Below are 19026 nucleotides of genomic sequence, written 5' to 3' on the forward strand. Positions count from 1 at the left end.
TTAAAGTATTTAGAAAGCAGTTGAAGAGTATTCTAGTCTGTGAGGCATTTTCTAATGAATAAGTTAATTGACTGTTTTATAATGTTTTACTTTTACTTTTAATGTAATGTATTTTCTGGATTGTAATTCACCTAGCTGATTTCATTATAGGCAAAACATACCGTAAATATGTTTTTTTTTATAAAGTAATTTTTATTGAGAGAACAGACAACAAAACAAGCTTAAACAGGTAGAGCATAGGCCCCTCAACAAAATGATTTTCAGAATACACCCATAGCTCCTTGCTCCACTACCCCCCCACCCATCCCACCCTCCCACCCGGTACAGAGAGTCTCAGAATAACAAAAATAAAAATAAAATGAGCTTGCACCCAGTTAAGGATGAACATGTACATGTACAAAACTCTTGGAGACTCGAAAACTCTGAAAAAACTCTGAAAGTTTGTCCAATGTACCTTGATCATAAGAATATCCAGATTACATGGTTACCTGAACTCCGGTAACCCCCTGTGAAAAAACACAAGACATAGTATTACCCTACACCACACATCCTCTCGCTCTACGAGTGTCCCCTGGTAAGCATCTCAAGAGGCGTGAGACGTTGAATATTTATTTAACATTTTTCTATACCGACCTTCATGGATAAATACCATATCAGGACGGTTTACATCGAACAGGGGTAAAAAAATAACTAGGTAAAGGAAGAAACAAAGTTACATTAAACGAGGACCGTGAACTTGGAAGCTTAGGTAGCTGGAAGAAAAAAGATAAAGTTAAGTTAAAAGGAGAAATAACAAATTCCGGACTAGAGATAGTTCGGATTAGAGTTAGTCCACATGTTAGAGTTGGTATCCATGCTGTCCAGGTAATCAGAGGAGTAGATAACGTCTAATGTGTATCCTAAGGTTCTAGGAAGGCTAGGCGGAACAGCCACGTTTTGAGTCTCTTCTTAAAAGTTAGCAGGCAAGGTTCCAGCCTGAGTTCAGCAGGGAGGTTGTTCCAGATGGCTGGGCCTGCTGTCGAAAATGCTCGGTCCCTGGATGCAATGAGTCGCGTGGCTTTGGTTGGAGGGGCTTGTAGCGTTCCTTTGGATATTTCTCTCATTGGCCTATTAGAAGTATGGAGTTTTAATGGAATTTCAAGGTCGAGATAAAGGAGATCGTATATGGATTTGTGTATTAATGATAAAGATTTGTGAAGGACTCTGTGGTTGATTGGTAACCATTGTAGATTTCGGAGGATGGGTGTAATATGATCACTCCGGTTGGTGCTTGTTAGGATTCTGGCAGCAGCATTTTGTATCATATGAAGTGGCTTAATGGTTGAACTGGGTAGTCCTGTGAGGAGCGCGCTGCAGTAGTCTATTTTGGCAAATATCAAGGATTGAAGAACTGTCCTAAAGTCGTGGAAATATAAGAGAGGTTTGAGTCTTTTTAATACCTGTAGTCTGAAGAAGCAGTCTTTGGTAATAGTGTTAATCATACTCTTTAGGTTAAGACGGTTATCAAGTATTACCCCAAGGTCTCTAACCTGAGTATGAGTGAGGGCGTGGTTATGTTGGGTCTGTGACTGGTAGTTGTCTTGGTTGGCGGAAATGAGGAGGAGTTCAGTCTTGTTAGCATTGAGGACCAAATTTAAACTGTTGAGGAGACTAGTGATAGATTGTAGGCAGTTGTTCCAGATCGAGAGTGATTTGTTAATGGATTCCGTTATGGGGATCAGGATCTGCACATCATCTGTGTAAATGTAGTGAATAAGGTTGAGACTTGTTAACAGTTGGCACAGGGGGAGGAGGTAGATATTGAAAAGGGTGGGGGACAGAGAGGATCCTTGAGGTACTCCTAGTGATGAATTTGTTGGTGGTGATTCTTTATTATTTATTCTGACCTTGAAGCTTCTATCGCTAAGGAAAGACTTGAACCAGTTGTAGACTTGTCCTGAGATGCCTATGTCTAATAGACGATTCAGGAGAATGGCGTGGTTGACAGTATCGAACGCCGCTGATATGTCTAAGAGGATTAGAAGAAAAGAGTGTCCTTTGTCCAGTCCCATAATAATATGGTCAGTTAGGGAGATGAGCAGGGTTTCTGTGCTGCGTGATTTGCGGAAACCATACTGTGAAGGATATAGTATATTGTAATCTTCTAAATACTCTGAGAGCTGGGTGTTAACCACCTTTTCTGTGATTTTGGCTAAGAATGGAAGATTCGATATAGGGCGAAAGTTAGCTAGTTCACTAGGGTCTAAGTTGTGTTTCTTAAGGAGGGGTTTGAGAGAGGCGTTTTTTAGGATGTTTGGGTACAAACCTTGGGTTAAACAGCAGTTTATGATGTTGGCCAGTGATCCGGAGATTGTGTTTGGTATGAGTAGGAGTAGCTTGGTTGGTAGGTTGTCTGTGGGGTGGCTGGATGGTTTCTGCTTCTTGAGAATGGATTCGATCTCTTTAGATGAAGTTAATTCGAAGTTGTCTAATTTGGCTCCCTTAAGCATATGGGTATTGGTAAATGAAGCGAGGGTGTTGTTATTGGGTGGAAGGAGTGAGAGTGTGTTTGATATCTTCTGCTGAAAGAAAATGGCTACCTCGTTTGCCTTGGATTGAGCTTGTTCGTCTGGGATCGGTGGTGGTAGTGACTTTGTGATTTGAGACACATAAGAGAAAAGAGCCTTCGCGTCATATTGGAGATCATGTATTTTATTGGCTTAAAAAACTTTTTTTGATTTTAAAATTGATGACCTGTAATGATGTAAGGTTCCTTTGTATGATGAAAGTGTAGAGGGGGAAGGGGCTTTACGCCATTTGTTTTCCTTATGACGTAGTTCTTGTTTTATCTGTTTGAGTTCATTGGAGAACCAAGGTTGATTTCCTTTTTTTAAAGGATTAATTCTTTTCGAGATAGATGGGCAGTGCTTATCTGCTACAGCTTCATATCCACTGGAAGGACCTCATAGTATGCCTGCCAAATGTCCCGAAAGTGCCTCTTCTTACCAGGAGGATATCTGGCGTATAAAGAGCCATACTCCAATTGGTAAAGTTCCATCATGAGATTAGACCATTGTTGACGTGACGGTGGAGTTGGTTCTATCCATTTAAGTAAAATACATTTCTTGGCAATAAGACATGCCTTGGACACAAAGAGTATATTATCCACAGATATACTCGCGTCTCCCACCTCATTATTCAGTAAGCAGAAAGAAGACGACCAGGAGAGATCAGTTCCCAAAATAGCAGATAAGGCTCTTCATATATCCTCCCAGAACACTTGTATAGAACTGCAGGCCCATAAACAATGGATCAATGAAGCCTGCGGCTGAAGGCATTTCAGACAAGCATCCGATGACACTAGGCCCATGATCTTTGCTCTCGACGGAGAAATGATAGTCCTGTGAAAAATTCGTTGTTGGAGTTCCCGAAGAGTAACATTGGTTATCATTTTGGGGATAGAAACATATGCATCTTTAAGCATAGAAATTGTCAATTCCTCCCCACAGTCCAGAGACCATTTAGGAAGTAGAGAAGAATATATGGAATACTCTTGAATTACACATAAATAAGAGTACAGACAAGATAATGAAGCAGTTTTAGCAACAAAACTATTAATCAAATTAGCAAAATGAGGAGAGTCAATGTTACCAGTGATCCCTTTCATCACAGCTAAGTAAGCTGCTCTGAGACTACCATATAGTAGAAAGTGTTGGGGCCTCATGCCCAGCTGCTCCTGGCATTGGTGGAAGGATCACATTTGACCCGATTGAGGCAGCCAAAGCTCCCCTAAAGGTCATCCATTGGAAATGCCAAGACCATATACTTTGGGAGGGAGGGGGGATATAGCTAACACACTTGATAGGGGGAATTGAGTAGATACCTGGACAGGTAGCCCCAGAGCCGCACGAACATGTGCCCATATTTTACGCATGGTTCTAACCAAACCATACTTAAGTTGTCGCTCAATTAGCACAATCGACTGAGTATGTAATACGAATCTGGGATCCATAGGGGTGCACAAGGCCTGAATTAAGGGGGCAACTGTGTATTGGGAAGAGCTCAGGATCCAATCCCCCAGGAAGCGGAGATTGGATGCCCGAGAATATAACATAAAGTCCGGTAGACCCAGGCCACCCTGTATTTTTGGAGCCATTAGTGTACTATACGCTAACCGGGCCTTTTTTCCCCGCCACAGAAAAACTCTAATCGCTTTTTGCAATTTACAATTGTCTTTAACAGTCAGAAAACGAGGTATCATTGAGAGTAAATAGAGTAAGCGAGGAGCAAGAACCATCTTAACAAGTGCGATTCTACCATGTAGAGATAGAGGTAACTTTTGCCAGCTCGTAAGTGTTTTAACCGCCTTGTCAATAGCTGGCGGAATGTTTAGTGCATACCAAGTATCTGGTTCGAATGTAGCTGAACCCCCAGATATTTAATTTTTGGGCCTGCCCATTTCACTGGGAAATCCGTCCACTCCAAGGCCATATTGCCGTAGAGATCCAGGGCCTCCGTCTTGTCTAAGTTTAATTTGAAGCCAGAAAGGGATTGGAAATGGGAAAATATCTTTAGAGCTTCAGGGAGGGCAGTGCGTGCATGAGTAGAATATCATCTGCAAATAGCAGGGTTTTATATACTTGGCTCCCCACGGGGATCCCAGTAACAATTGCCGTATGCTGAATTTTACACACTAGGGTTTCAACTGTCAAAATAAATAATAGGGGAGAGAGAGGGCACCCCTGGCGAGTGCCTCTCCCCAGAGGAAATTCCTCCGATAGTAAGCCATTGGCTAGAACTCTCGCCGTGGGATTGGAATATAAAAGGGTAATATATTCAAAACTTTTTCCCAGTAAATCCCATTTTTAATAAGACCTGTTTGAGAAAAGGCCACGCCACCCTGTCAAAAGCCTTTTCAGCATCGCAGGTCACAAGGAGTGGTTCTGGAAGAGAGGATATAAAGCAGTTTTCCAGGGCAGCCTGCACCTTATGTAAATTTACCGCCGATCTCCTACCTGATACAAAACCAACCTGGCCTGGTGAAATGAGCACAGGCATAATAGGCTGCAATCTAGTTGCTATTACCTTGGCATATAATTTAATATCTAAATTTAGGAGAGAGATCGGCCGGTATGAGGAGGCCAACAGAGGGTCCCGGCCTGGTTTAGAGAGCACCACTATTGTGGCAGACCTAAGAGTAGCAGGCATAGAGCCTTGTGTGACCATGCCTTCAAATAGAGATTGTAGGCTGGGGGCGATATCTTGCGACAAAGACTTGTAAAACGTCGCGGTCAGTCCATCAGGTCCGGGGGCCTTATTATCTTTCAAAGCTTTGATGGCTGTCAGGATTTCCTGTATCTCTATAGGACGATTCAGAGAAAGGCGTTGCTCCTCAGTTAGGGTAGGTAGAGGAAGATCCTGTAAAAACTCAATAATAGCTACCTCATCTACCTGATCCGCAGAATACAAAGCATTATAATAGTCTGAAAACAGCTGGGCAATATCTTTAGACACAGACTTTATTACGCCACAGGGAGCCCGCAGATTAGCTATAAATTTAGAAGACTCCTGAGCCCTAAGGAGACGCGCAAGAAGACCGCCAGCCTTATTTCCGAATTGGAAAAAGGTATATTGCCTAAAGCGTAAGGTCTTCTCCGCCCTGGCGTGTAAAAGATTATTACGCGCTACTTGTGTGGCTTTGTATTGAGGAATCAGGGTTTCATCTCCCCTACTATTAATCTGGCGTTTAAGTACTTTCAGCTTCTTCTCAAGGGAGATAATGGCCTCATCAGCCCTACGTTTTTTATAGCTAGCATAGCTGATAATCTCCCCTCTCAACACCGATTTCGCAGTCTCCCACAATAATACGGGATTAGTGGTATGTTGTGCATTAAAGGACAGAAAATCTTGCCATTTACCCCGTAGGAATTTCGGGAATTCTGGATCAGTAGTTAAATGGGAGGGAAGTCTCCATTGCTTGGGATTATTAGCGTCCTGCACAACCAACTCACCCATTACCGGGCAATGATCAGAGATTACTAGCGATCCAATGGATGCCTTTGAAAACCTCGGGAACAGACCTTTCAGAGACTAGCAAATAATCTATGCGTGTTCTAGTAGAATGCGCTCGTGCCATATGTGTGAAATCGCTTTCCCCCGGATGTAGGACCCTCCATAAATCCAACATCTGCAGATGTTTACCAAGAAAAGATGGGCCCTTTCTCTCGCTCAGGGGATGCCCCCCCAGTGAGGGATATCTGTCTAGTTGAGGGTCCATGACAATGTTTAAATCTCCTCCCAAAATAATAGGGCAAGAGCCAAATTTGGAAAGTTGAGTCAAAAGAGTGCTAAAAAAAGTGTGGTCATAGGAGTTGGGAGCATACACGGATGCCAATACAATTGACGAACCCATTAAGTCTCCTTGTACTATGATATATCTCCCATTGGGATCCGTTATCGTCTCCCGAGCTTGAAAGGCAACGTTGTTGTTGATCAGAATAGCAACCCCCCTGCTTTTGGTGGTCCCTGTAGCATAGAATACCTGTGCTACCCATTTTTTCTTCAGTTTGACCACCTCATCTGAGGACATGTGGGTCTCCTGTAAGAATGCGACACTGGCATGCAGTTTGTGTAGGTGAGCCAGTACCTTTTCCCTCTTAATCGGGGTACCTAAACCTGCCACATTCCATGTTATGAATTCTAAACCCATGACATAGGCCTGTAAGAGAGCTCACGCAGAGAGTCACCCGGTAAGTATAGAGTAAGTCTCCACGCCCAGACATGCACCAGTAAGTGATTCACGTTGCTGTACGTAGTCATTTCCATGGTCCTGACATTCCAGAGAAACTCTGTAACCCAAATCCCACCCCCCATCCCCCTCCACTAGTTTCCTGCATACAAATGGTCAACCAAAACACAAACTTAGTTAGCGCCATAAACCAGAAACTAGGGCACTTGATTTTAACCCCCAAAAACATGAACATCTTACAGAGAGAGACACTTAACTTCAGTGTGCTCGATCCCCACCCCAGACTTCACCCTCTTAGCAATATAGCAACCCTCATTGTGACACGAGAATCAGTCAAATGTCCCATTAACATAGGCTGGATATGCTGAGTTGAAAAAAAAAGAAAAAATAAAAATAAAAGGAATAAAGATACCCAGCGTTACATGCGACCCAATCCAGTATCTGAAGTTCAAAATGGGTATTAATGCAGATCCAAAAGGATAATTAAATCAACATCAAGTAGTCGGTGCATATACAAACTAGGAACTGTACGCCCAAAAGAGAAATGACAGGCACTGATTCACGATGTGCCTAGCAATCAAATTTTTAGAAACTGCTCCATCTTCCAAGTTAATCTTTGCGGTTCAGGGAGTATCCGCCACCGGTATGGCCTGCAATTTGTGGACGTACTCCTGAGCTTCATCCGCCGACGAGAAGGATTTGAAAGTGCCCTGATGAGAAATGCGGAGTTGAGCCGGATACAGAAGAGAAAATCGTATTTTCTTAGCAATCAGCTCTGCGCAGACCCCATTGAATGCTTTACGTTTGGTGGTCACTGCAGGAGAGAAATCCTGGAAGACCAGAATTTTTAAATTCTCATAGAGAAATTCTTTGTTTGCGGTAGTGTTGCAAAACTAAAGATTTGTGGGCAAAGTGGAGGAAACGTGTAATAATCACTCTGGGACGGTGATTTTGTGCCCCGTCTGGTTTCCTTCCGACTCGGTGAGCACGTTCCAGTAAACCCCCGTATGGAGAGGCCAAAGAAGGAACAAGGCCTAAAAGCCATGCTTCCAGTAGATGAGGGAGATCTGCTTCCACCAATGTCTCTGGAAACCCCACAAATCTCAGGTTGTTGCGGCGGGAACGATTTTCTAAGTCGTCTATCTTCTTCGCCGCAGTTTGTGCTGCTTTTTCCAGGTCCGCCACTTTCTTCTCTAGAGCGCCCACGTCGTCTTCCACGAGGCCGACCCGTCCCTCAGCTTGTTCTATTCGCGAGTCAAAGTCGGTCAAAGAAGCCCGTACCTCTGCAATTTGCTCCGACAGCTGATGTAGCCGCACATCCAAAGCTGCCACTACCGCTTGTGAGATTTTGTCCTCCAAGGATTCAGCGAGCAGGGCTTCGTCTTCGAGGCTGGCGGCGGCCATTTTAGCTTCAGGGGGCTTCAGTTTGTCTTTCTCTTTGCGCGCAGTTCTTGTCGCCATATGAAGAAGATTAGATACACTCACAGGTGTGCAGGTAATTCAAGAGTCAATAGGTGTTACGGTGCTGCAGAAAGGTTATGATAGAGACGGATGGTGAGGGATTGATCCGGGGTGACGATCGGAGCTCAGTCTTTTAGCTGTTGCTGAGCTCACCACATCACGTGACTCTCTACCGTAAATATGTTTAAACAAATAGTCATGTACTATTGGAAGCAGAAGGGGTCCTGAATGTATGAAATTGGACATTACTCCACAGGATCACCTTACTAGGATGTTAGGGTAGTCATGAACAAGAACATAAGAACATGCCATGCTGGGTCAGACCAAGGGTCCATCAAGCCCAGCATCCTGTTTCCAACAGAGGCCAAACCAGGCCACAAGAACCTGGCAATTACCCAAACACTAAGAAGATCCCATGCTACTGATGCAATTAATAGCAGTAGCTATTCCCTAAGTCAACTTGATTAATAGCAGTTAATGGACTTCTCCTCCAAGAACTTATCCAAACCTTTTTTGAACCCAGCTACACTAAGGGGTAGATTTTATAAATGTACGCGCGGGCGTACTTTTGTTCGTGCACCAGGCGCGAACAAAAGTATGCTGGATTTTATAAGATATGCGCGTAGCCGCGAGTATCTTATAAAATCCCGGTCGGCGCGTGCAAGGGGGTGCACATTTGTGCAACCTGCGCACGCCGAGCCCAGCGCGCGCTGCCTGTTCCCTCCGAGGCCGCTCCGAAATCGGAGCGGCCCCGGAGGGAACTTTCCTTCCGCCTCCCCTCACCTTCCCCTACCTAATCCCCCCCCCCGGCCCTATCTAAACCCCCCCCCTACCTTTGTTGGCAGATTTACGCCTGCGGAAAGCAGGCGTAAATCTGCGCGCGCCAGCCGGCTGCTGGTGTGCCATCACCCGACCTGGGGCTGGTCCGGAGGCCTCGACCATGCCCCTGGGCCGGCGCCACGCCCCCGGGCCCACCCCCAAAATGCCGCATCACTCGCGGCCCGCCCCCGAAACGCTGCGTCACTCGTGGCACGCCCCCTGACACGCCCCTCCATGCAAGCCCCGGGACTTGCGCGCGCCCCCAAGCCTATGCAAAATAGGCTCGACGCGCGCAGGGGGTTTGGGGTAGGTTTTCGGGGGGTACGCTCGTACCCCTTTGAAAATCTACCCCTAATTGCACTAACCACATCCTCTGGCAACAAATTCCAGAGCTTTATTGTGCGTTGAGTGAAAAATAATTTTCTCCAATTAGTCTTAAATGTGCTACTTGCTAACTTCATGGAATGTCCCCTAGTCCTATTATTCGAAAGTGTAAATAACCGAGTCACATCTACTCGTTCAAGACCTCTCATGATCTTAAAGACCTCTATCATATCCCCCTCAGCCGTCTCTTCTCCAAGCTGAAAAGCCCCAACCTCTTCAACCTTTCCTCATAGGGGAGCTGTTCCATCCCCTTTATCATTTTGGTTGCCCTTCTCTGTACCTTCTCCATCACAACTATATCTTTTTTGAGATGTGGCGACCAGAATTGTACACAGTATTCAAGGTGCGGTCTCACCATGGAGTGATATAGAGGCAATATGACATTTTCTGTTTTAATAACCATTCCCTTCCTAATAATTCCTAACATTCTGTTTGCTTTTTTGACTGCTGCAGCACACTGAGCCGACGATTTTAGAGTATTATCCACTATGATGCCTAGATCTTTTTCCTGGGTGGTAGCTCATAATATGGAACCTAACATCGTGTAACTACAGCAAGGGTTATTTTTCCCTATATGCAACACCTTGCACTTGTCCACATTAAATTTCATCTGCCATTTGGATGCCCAATCTTCCAGTCTTGCAAGGGCCTCCTGTAATGTGTCACAGTCCGCTTGTGATTTAACTACTCTGAATAATTTTGTATCATCCGCAAATTTGATAACCTCACTCCCTCATATTCCTTTCCAGATCATTTATATATATATATATATTGAAAAGCACCGGTCCAAGTACAGATCCCTAGGCACTCCATTGTTTACCCTTTTCCACTGAGAAAATTGACCATTTAATCCTACTCTCTGTTTCCTGTCTTTTAACCAGTTTGTAATCCACGAAAGGACATCGCCTCATATCCCATGACTTTTTATTTTTCGTAGAAGCCTCTCATGGAGGACTTTGTTAAACGCCTTCTGAAAATCCAAATACACTACATCTACCGGTTCACCTTTATCCACATTTTTATTAACCCCTTCAAAAAAATGAAGCAGATTTGTTAGGCAAGACTTCCCTTGGGTAAATCCGTGTTGACCGTGTTCCATTAAACCATGTCTTACTATATGCTTTAAGATTTTGATCTTGAGAATAGTTTCTACTATTTTTCCCGGCACTGAAGTCAGGCTCACTGGTCTATAATTACCTGGATCACCCCTGGAGCCTTCAGGTACAATGGATGATTTTAATGTTACAAATTTTAACTAATAGATCAGAAATTTCATTTTTTAGTTCCTTCAGTACCCTATGATGCATACCATCCAGTCTATTTGCCACTCTTTAGTTTATCAATCTGGCCTACTACATCTTCCAGGTTCACAGTGATTTCGTTCAGTTCGTCAGACTCATCACCCCAGTAAACCATCTCCGGAACTGGTATCTCCCTAACATCTTCATTAGTAAACACTGAAGCAAAGAATTCATTTAGTCTTTCTGCAATGGCCTTATCTTCCCTAAGAGCCCCTTTAACCCCTCGATCATCTAATGGGTCCAACAGACCCCCTCACAGGTTTCTTGCTTCGGATATATTTAAAAAAGGTTTTATTATGAGTTTTTGCCTCTATTGCAAACTTCATTTCAAATTCTCTCTTCGCCTATCTTATCAATGTTTTACCCTTAACTTGATAATGCTTATGTGTTATCCTATTTTCTTCAGATGGATCCTTCTTCCAATTTTTGAAGGATTTTTTTTTTGCCTAAAATAGCATCTTTCACCTCATCTTTTAACCATGATGGTAATCGTTTTACCTTTTTTCCACCTTTCTTAATGTGTGGAATACATATGGACTGCGCCTCTAGGATTGTTTTTTTAAACAATGTCCACCCCCAGGAGGATATCCTGAGAGGGATTACCGGCTAGGCTGGAGTATGGAGACAAACACAGATAGTTCTTTATTAGACAGGAAGTAGAACTACCAGAGGTGGCAGTAGTGAGCTGATATGCACAGCAGAGCTGAAGCCCTTCGGATACTGGAATTGCGATCTCTGGGTTGCTGAGCTGTAGAGAGAGACTATAGGTAGTGAGTAGACAGGGTATGCTGGATACATAACCAGTAGTAGATGATACACTCACAATTGTAGATATCTGTAATGGCTTCTATGCAACAGAGAGTCTTCAGTATATTCAGGAACAGGAGCCGTAGGCGAGTACTGGTTCCTATATGCAGTCTGGAATAAGAACTCACAATATCTGTGTATGAGATGGCTTCTGGAATAGAAGAGAGTCTTTGGAGGGTTTTAGGAACATAGGCCCTCGTGAAGCGAGTACCGGTTCCTATCTGCAATCTGTATTAGTAATTCATAAGATATAGGTAGGCAATAGCTTCTGAGATAGAAGAGAGTCTGTGAAGGGTTTTAGGAACGTAGGCCCTCGTGGAGCGAGTACAGGTTTCTATCTGCAATAATAACTCACGATCTCCGTACCTGCGATAATGTCTTAGACAGAAGAGAGTCTTCAGAGATTAGGAACATAGGCCCGGTTCCTATCGGTAATAGAACTCACAGTGTTCACGTCTGCGATCACTTCCAGGCAGTAAGGAGTCTTCTGAGCATTCAGGGACATAGGCCCTCGAGGAGCGAGTACCGGATCCCTTCTTAGCAATCTGAAATCAAGAAGAGAGAGCGGGGCCCCAGAGGAGCGGGTACCCCTAGGTAAGTTTGTGGAGGCAGAGCAGCAGAGAGAGATGTCCTCCTTCCCTTGCTAACTCGATTCGTAGTTGCAAGCAAAGACCTTTTAAGTTGGAAGCGGATGACGTCACTACGGGGGGATGCCCCTGAGGTTTGCGCCCTTATTGGTACAAACTCTGGAGTGCGCGCACCCTTACATTATTAGGAACATGGCGGATCTGCAGCCTGAGGCCAGCCCGGGGAGAAGCAGCAAGGAGAAGCTGCAGCAGCATTTGTCCATCAGACCCGAAGGGATTCGCCACCAAGGTAGAGAGAGTGGAGTGAGGGCGAGAACAGGCATGAACGCAACAGGGGCAGAGGCCGCCTGATTTCTTTGGAATGAGAAAATAGCGGGAGTAGAACCTTCTGCCCTGTTGTGCCCAGGGAACGGGTTCCACAGCCATGGCGCCCAGCAGGGTGGACAGTTCTGACTCTAGAAGGGTCATGTGATCTTTTTGCATCCACAGTGGATTGGGTGGTGAATCCGGGGGTACCATGAGGAAGTTTAGATGGTATCCCTGCGTTATGATGGATATAACCCATTGGTCTGTGGAAATGTTAAGCCAGTTGGTTATGAAGTGGTGAGTTCGACCTCCTACTGGCAATCTGGATTTGTGGAACGGCTGCTGTTCCCTGGATAGGTTTCAAATTCCAGAGGCTTGGCCTGTTTGAGGTGGTGGCTGAGGCCTGGATGTCTTGGGCTGTCAAGGATGTGCTCTCTGAGATGGCCTGGTTGGCCTCACGCGAGATGTAGGTGGGTAGTATCTGTGTGGGCGATAAAATGGTTTTCTAGGGTCCCTTCTCGTGGATCTTCTTGCAGAGGAAGGGGCCTTGGTAGTAACTGTGGATAATTACCGCAGGGTCTCATTATGGTCTTTTAGTTGAGCCACTGTGTCTTGAATCTTGTCTCCGAATAGGTTTTCACCGGTACATGGCAAATCAGCAAGTTTGTCTTGGACTTCAGATCTCAAGTCAGATGCTTTCAGCCAGGCTCACCTCCTGGCACTGATGCTCATTGCCGACAAGCGAGAAGCTGTTTCGAAGGAGTCGTAAGCAGCATGAACCTCATGCTTCCCAGCCTCAAGGCCTTTCTTTAGTATGGCATTGAGACTATCTTGCTGTTGTTGGGGAAGAGAGTCGGCTATTCCCTGAATCTGCTTCCAGAGATTCCTTTGATACTGTGTCATGTAAAGTTGGTATGCAGCAATTCGTGACACTAGCATAGAGCCTTGAAACATCTTTCGACCCAAAATATCAAGGAATTTTTGGTCTTTTCCAGGAAGCATTGAAGAGTGAGGGTGCAGTCTTCTGGCCGCCTTCTGTGTGGACTCAACTACCACTGATTGATGGGGTAGTTGTGGCTTCTGGAATCCAGGAATATATTGCACCAGGTAAGTTGCATTTGTCCTCTTATTCACTGGCTGGACAGTACAAGAATGCTCCCAGAGACTATGTTGAAAATCTACTAGTACTTCATGGACAGGGATAGCCATAACTTCCTTTGGAGCATCAACAAATTGGAGAACTTCCAATGTTTTATGGTGTGTCTCCTTTGTAATCAGATCAAATCAGATTGTCTCTGACATCTCCCTAACAAAATTAGCAAAGGAGAAATCTTTTGGGGAAGATTTTCTCCTTTCTTCTGGAGGAGATGGTTCTGATAAGATGTCCTCCGTGGATGTGTCAGAAAAGGTCTCTAGTCGAGATCCTGAGGTAGGGAAGTAGGTTGGTACTGTAGGACGTGTTGGCACTGATGAATCCTTCGATGGCACCAATGTAGGTCTCGGAGGCACCGAAGGCATCAAGGGGAAAACTAGGGCCTCGATTCCAAAGCCCTGATGGACCAGGCATCGGTGGAATTGGTGTTGAAAGGGGACTGGAGTCCCTGCCTTCATCTTCTGAGGATCCCGGTATGGGAATCAGGGCTTTCAGAGACTTTGTGGGTTGCTTTGGCATTGGTGGCCTGGGTTGTGTCGGAAGGGCACCGATGAGTGTATCCAGTCTGGTTAGCAACGGTGTAAATATCGATGACTCCGGTGTCGGTATATGGGCCGGCATTGATGGCTGTAAGTCTCGGAGAGCATCAAGCACTGCCTGGCGGATGAAACCGTCCAGTTCCTCCCTGAAAGCTGGTATAGATATCGCAGCTACAGGGGGAGGCAGGCTAGGCACTACTGGCACCTCCACAGGGACTTGTGGGGGCTCAGTACCCAGCACTGATATTAGTGGGGATCGCCTTGGTTTCTCGGGTGGAGAGGGGGTTAAAGGCTCCTCTGCCAGTGTTCTCTTCACAATCGGCTCGATAGCCATCGAGGCCGATGCAGTGTCGGCACCGGGAGTAGACTTGCGTCGGTGCAGGTGTCTGTGCTTCCCTCTGTGCTCAGTCCGGTCTTTCTCCGGCACCAAGGAAGACGAAAAGGATGCCTTAGACGGAGTCAGTGACAGACTGTCACCTCTGCCCTGGTTCTCCCGGTGAGGTTTGATGACTAATTTCTTTGATGCTCCTGCTGGTGACGATTGGGTGGAAGTGGATGGAGTCAACTTGATTTTAAATAGGGTCTCCATCTTGTCGAGGCGAGCCCGCCTACCCTTCGGAGTCATCTGGGCACATCTTGGGCAGTGAGAAATGTCATGTGATGAGCTGAAGCACAGCACATAGACATCATGTGGGTCAGTAATCGACATGGTACGGGGCACTCCGGACATTTTCTGAAACCTGTTGCCATAATGGCAGAGGTTGAGACCCAAAAATGATCGATGGCCTGCGGCATCGAAAAAAGGTAGGGGCAGGAACCGACCGAGAACAGTTATTCTGTACTCACCGCGCGATGAAAAACAGTATCGCGATGGGAGACCCCTATGAGGGAACTTTTTATTGCAGTAATCTTCAAGTTTTTTCCGTGAAGAAAATTTTATGAAAGAGTTCTCACAGAGCTCCTAACCGTGAGGCAAATTGCAGTGCAGAAAAAAAGAGACTGAAGGGAAACCCCTGTGGCTACAGGGATTATGGCATGCTGGGCATGCTCAGTGTGCTAGTCAAAAGTTCTAGAAACTTTGACAGAAAAGTTTTCCGTGATAGGGCTCAGTCCAATGATGTCACCCACATGTGAGGACTACCATCCTGCTTGTCCTGGGAGAATATAAATATCTTGAAAATGGATGATGATCCTATAAAACTAACTTAGAAGCCTAAATTTAGGAACTCAGCTTTTTTTTTTTTTTTTTTAACTTCAGCCTTTATGTATTACTTTGGCAGCACACTGCCTCAGGTACAAACAAATTATGAGCCATCTAGGGACAGGGAAATCTCTCCAGTAATCTGCTTTGAAGTGACTGAAAGACAGAATATAAATCAAATCAATAAAAATATGTGTAAAATCTCATGCCAATAAAGTTATGTAAATCGTCCTTATAGCATCTGGATTATCTGCAGTCCCCAACAAAACCTATCCTCCCCCTTTTTTTTTCTTTTTTTTTTTTAACTACTGTTTTGAATGGATATAGACAAGATCTGGGAGGGTTTGATCAGTGCCTTAGACACACGAGTCAAATGGATCAGGAATTTTGTCAAGTGACCTACCTCTGGAGAACTGACCTTGGGTGCAGGGTGCATTGGTGTCAACTCTGAGCTGGAACTAGCTTCCTCAACATGAGTAGTCTGACCCGAGACACACCAGAGGTTAAATCCTTGGCTATCTGAGAGTCCCAACAAAAGCCCTGCTCAGGTGTTGCCAGCACCTGTGCACATATTTTTGACTTGGTAACCGCCCACCTGCCAACTGGACTCCCGCTTGCCTCTGGACAAATGCCCTGCCCACAAATGATTCCTTGATGGCTGCTGGGGACAACTAGCACAGACCACACATCAAAAATATTTTACACGCAGACTTTACCCAGTTTATTCCAAGTGAACTTACACTTTTAATTTATTTTGAAAATACTCATAATTGGCTGAGTGCACGCATACAGTCACCTCCTCTTCTTCGGAGGGCACAGCTTGCATATGGACACTTACACACACACTTATGCAAATACTTTTTGATTTTAATAAGTGCCAGCTCCCCCCCTAATATGACCTCTGTTAGGTGCCCTCAAAACCACTTATATGCATTTACTGAGGATCACTTTTGACAGGACAGTCATTCGGGGGGGGGGGGGGTGGAGGGAGGGGGACTTTTGGAAATTTTGTTGTTGTTAAAATATAAGACACGGATTCTGATTTTAATCTGTGCTGCCAATGGAGAACACTAAACCTCAATAGAATGAAAAATAAAGCACCACGTGAAAAGAAAGGATAGTGCCCAGAAATGAAGCCCCACCGCTAATATGAAGGCAGAGCGGACTGGATTCAAGCAGAGCGTGCAAGAAGCCTTGGACTCTGCAGCTCATTGGAAGGGTTAGTCTCAAGATATTCTCCTTGGGGTGAAATGCAAACGTTTACTTAGTGTCTCTCTCACAAGGGACGTGAGGAATTTTGGGGACGCGGGGAGGGGGTGCTGCATCTAGCCTGGTTGGCTTATGAAACAGGTAAGAACCCCTTGACTCACTCAATCTGCTTATTTATTCCCACCAACTGTCCTGCCACTGCTCTTACTCAATCAGTGGTCTTCACCCTACTACGGTCATTTTCTATCATGTCATGTATGCTTTTTCACGTATGGGGTCAGCCCAGGGTGGATGTATCTGCCACAGTCCTGAAGAGGAAGTAACCAGGCAGCATGTGAGCAAACACTACCTTCCTTCATTTGGGGTTAGGTCTCCTGACACCCAATTTTATTGAGCTACTGCATGAAAGTCTCTATTCTATTCTTGGTTCTAACTGATATTGTTATTGAGATATACTACCTATACAGGGTTCTGCTCATTAGTGAAGATATAAGCCAGCAAAGGCAGAAATTTTAAATGATTTTTGCTCGGCATTCACTGAAGAAGGGGGAAGATGACAAGACCAAAGCAGGGTACAGCGGCATGAATGATTACAAAATAGTCACAAACCAATATACAGAGAAGGACGTACTTGAATGAGAATAGATATGGTGGTGGGACCTGATGGAGAATACCCAGAATACTAAGAGTGCTTTAAAAAAAAAAAAAAAAAAAAAAGAGCTTCCTCTACTCTTCACATCTCTGTTCAAATTGTCTTTATTGATCAAAGAGGTTCTGAGGGACAAGAGGAAACCAGATGTAGTCCCATGCCACAAAAGGAGGAACAAAAAGGCTGGTTATTGCAGACCTACCAGTCTAACTTTAGAAGGAGTCAAAGCTATGGAAACACTGCTCAAAGACAAAGATAGTGCAGCACTTTGAAGAGAAACAAAATTCCAGGGCCCCAGATAACATGACGTTACAAAGGTGAGGTCTTGTCAAACAAACTAGATCGAATCCTTTGGGGAGAAGCAGCAGAGTTGGCTTTTGAAATGGTTCTGCATAGACTGGCAAACAATCGAGGTGCTATAGGACTAGGATAGGATGTATCGGAGTGGGAAATGGAGCTCAGGGACTGATAGTGTAGATAAGTGGGGCATCTCAGATCTTGCTGCTAAGGCCAGCTCTTGTCAATATTGTTATCGGTGTCACTGCAAAGGGATTTGAGGGAAAAATGTCTGTTTGCAGATAACACAAAAATCTTTAACAGGGTAGGCACATCTAGAAAAGTGAAAAAATGAAAGAGGACTTGAATGATGGTTATGGGTTTGAAGCTGTACTTCAATTCATAACTTTGTAAGGGTACTGAGAAGATGGAAGCAGGTCAGGGAAGAGCTACCAAAATTGTGCAGGATCTGCAACACATACCCTACACAGAGAGGCTTAAGGAATTCAAACTGTACCTACTGAGCGAAAGCAGGGAAGGGAGAATAGGATAAAAACAGTCAAATGTTTAACCTCCTTCAATAATATAGAAATTCAAGAATAAGGGGTCGTGATTTAAAGTTGGAGGGAGGTTCCCAGGAAATATGAGGAAATACTTAATTAGAATGAGGGGATCGATGGCTGGAGAAATCTAGCAGAAGAAGTGAAAACCAAAACTGACATTTAAAAATGTTTGCGATAGACACATAGGGTAGTGGTAAGTCCAGGTGTGGACAGCGGCCAGGCAAACGTGGGGTCTATGCCTACATTTATCTATCTAGAGTGGTAAAAAGAAGGAGAGGACAGAACCAACTGCTGGTGGTCAAGTCTGCACAGCTGACAGTAAGGAGATAGCTGGAAGCAGCCAGGCAAAGTAGGTGGGTCAACTGATCCTTATTTAAGAACATAAAAACATATTTGCAGACATTCACTATGTTACTATGATTAGTCGAAATGCTAATTTTTGAACAATAGTGTCATTTTGTTCCACTCTCTCTTCCTACAGAAAAAGATTTAACACAGAGCTTTGTCTACAGGTATTGGAGAAAGACTTACGTCCTTCCTTGGATAGCAGAACATGATCACACATGGTGTACTTTTAGCATGCATGCTAGAGGGCATGCCTTCTATCATTTTACCCACAGGATAGCAGAGATGTATAACATAGGCATGTATGAGATGGGCATGTCAGAGTAGAAGATCCTGAACTGAACTGTTAATCTGCCTGGAATGGACTGAATACTAGGGTGTTTATCGTAAGACTATGGATTAAGTACACCGTGCTGTCTAATAAATCATATTGCTTGATGTTTTGGTTCTCTTAGAGGCTCCTTTTTCTTGGATGTTTGATTTTTACCTGTACAGATGAAGCCAGGCAAGCCTCCGTAGATAAGGTCGTCATTGTCCGGTAACATGAAGGGACACCTGGTCTGCACTTCCAGGCAGTATTGCTTGCACGGAATCCGGTGGCGACACTGTTCTTGTGTCACGTTAAAATACTCAGAGCACAGCCAGGCTTTGTAGACAGCCTAAGGTGAAAGAAAGAGAACATTACAGAGTGGCAATATT

The 19026-nt window shown here is 44.7% G+C and overlaps 1 protein-coding gene across 1 annotated transcript in view; it reads right to left on the reverse strand.

The window, feature by feature from the left end:
* Positions 1-19026, reverse strand: part of FAM155B (family with sequence similarity 155 member B) — a 329423-nt gene that overhangs the window by 30883 nt on the left and 279514 nt on the right. Inside the window, exon 2 of the mRNA XM_029607278.1 lies at positions 18815-18986. Coding sequence (XP_029463138.1) covers positions 18815-18986 — 172 coding nt within the window. The remainder of the gene's footprint in view (positions 1-18814; positions 18987-19026) is intronic.

This window comes from Rhinatrema bivittatum, chromosome 6, assembly GCF_901001135.1.
Source record: "Rhinatrema bivittatum chromosome 6, aRhiBiv1.1, whole genome shotgun sequence".
NCBI classification, from domain to species: Eukaryota; Metazoa; Chordata; class Amphibia; order Gymnophiona; family Rhinatrematidae; genus Rhinatrema; species Rhinatrema bivittatum.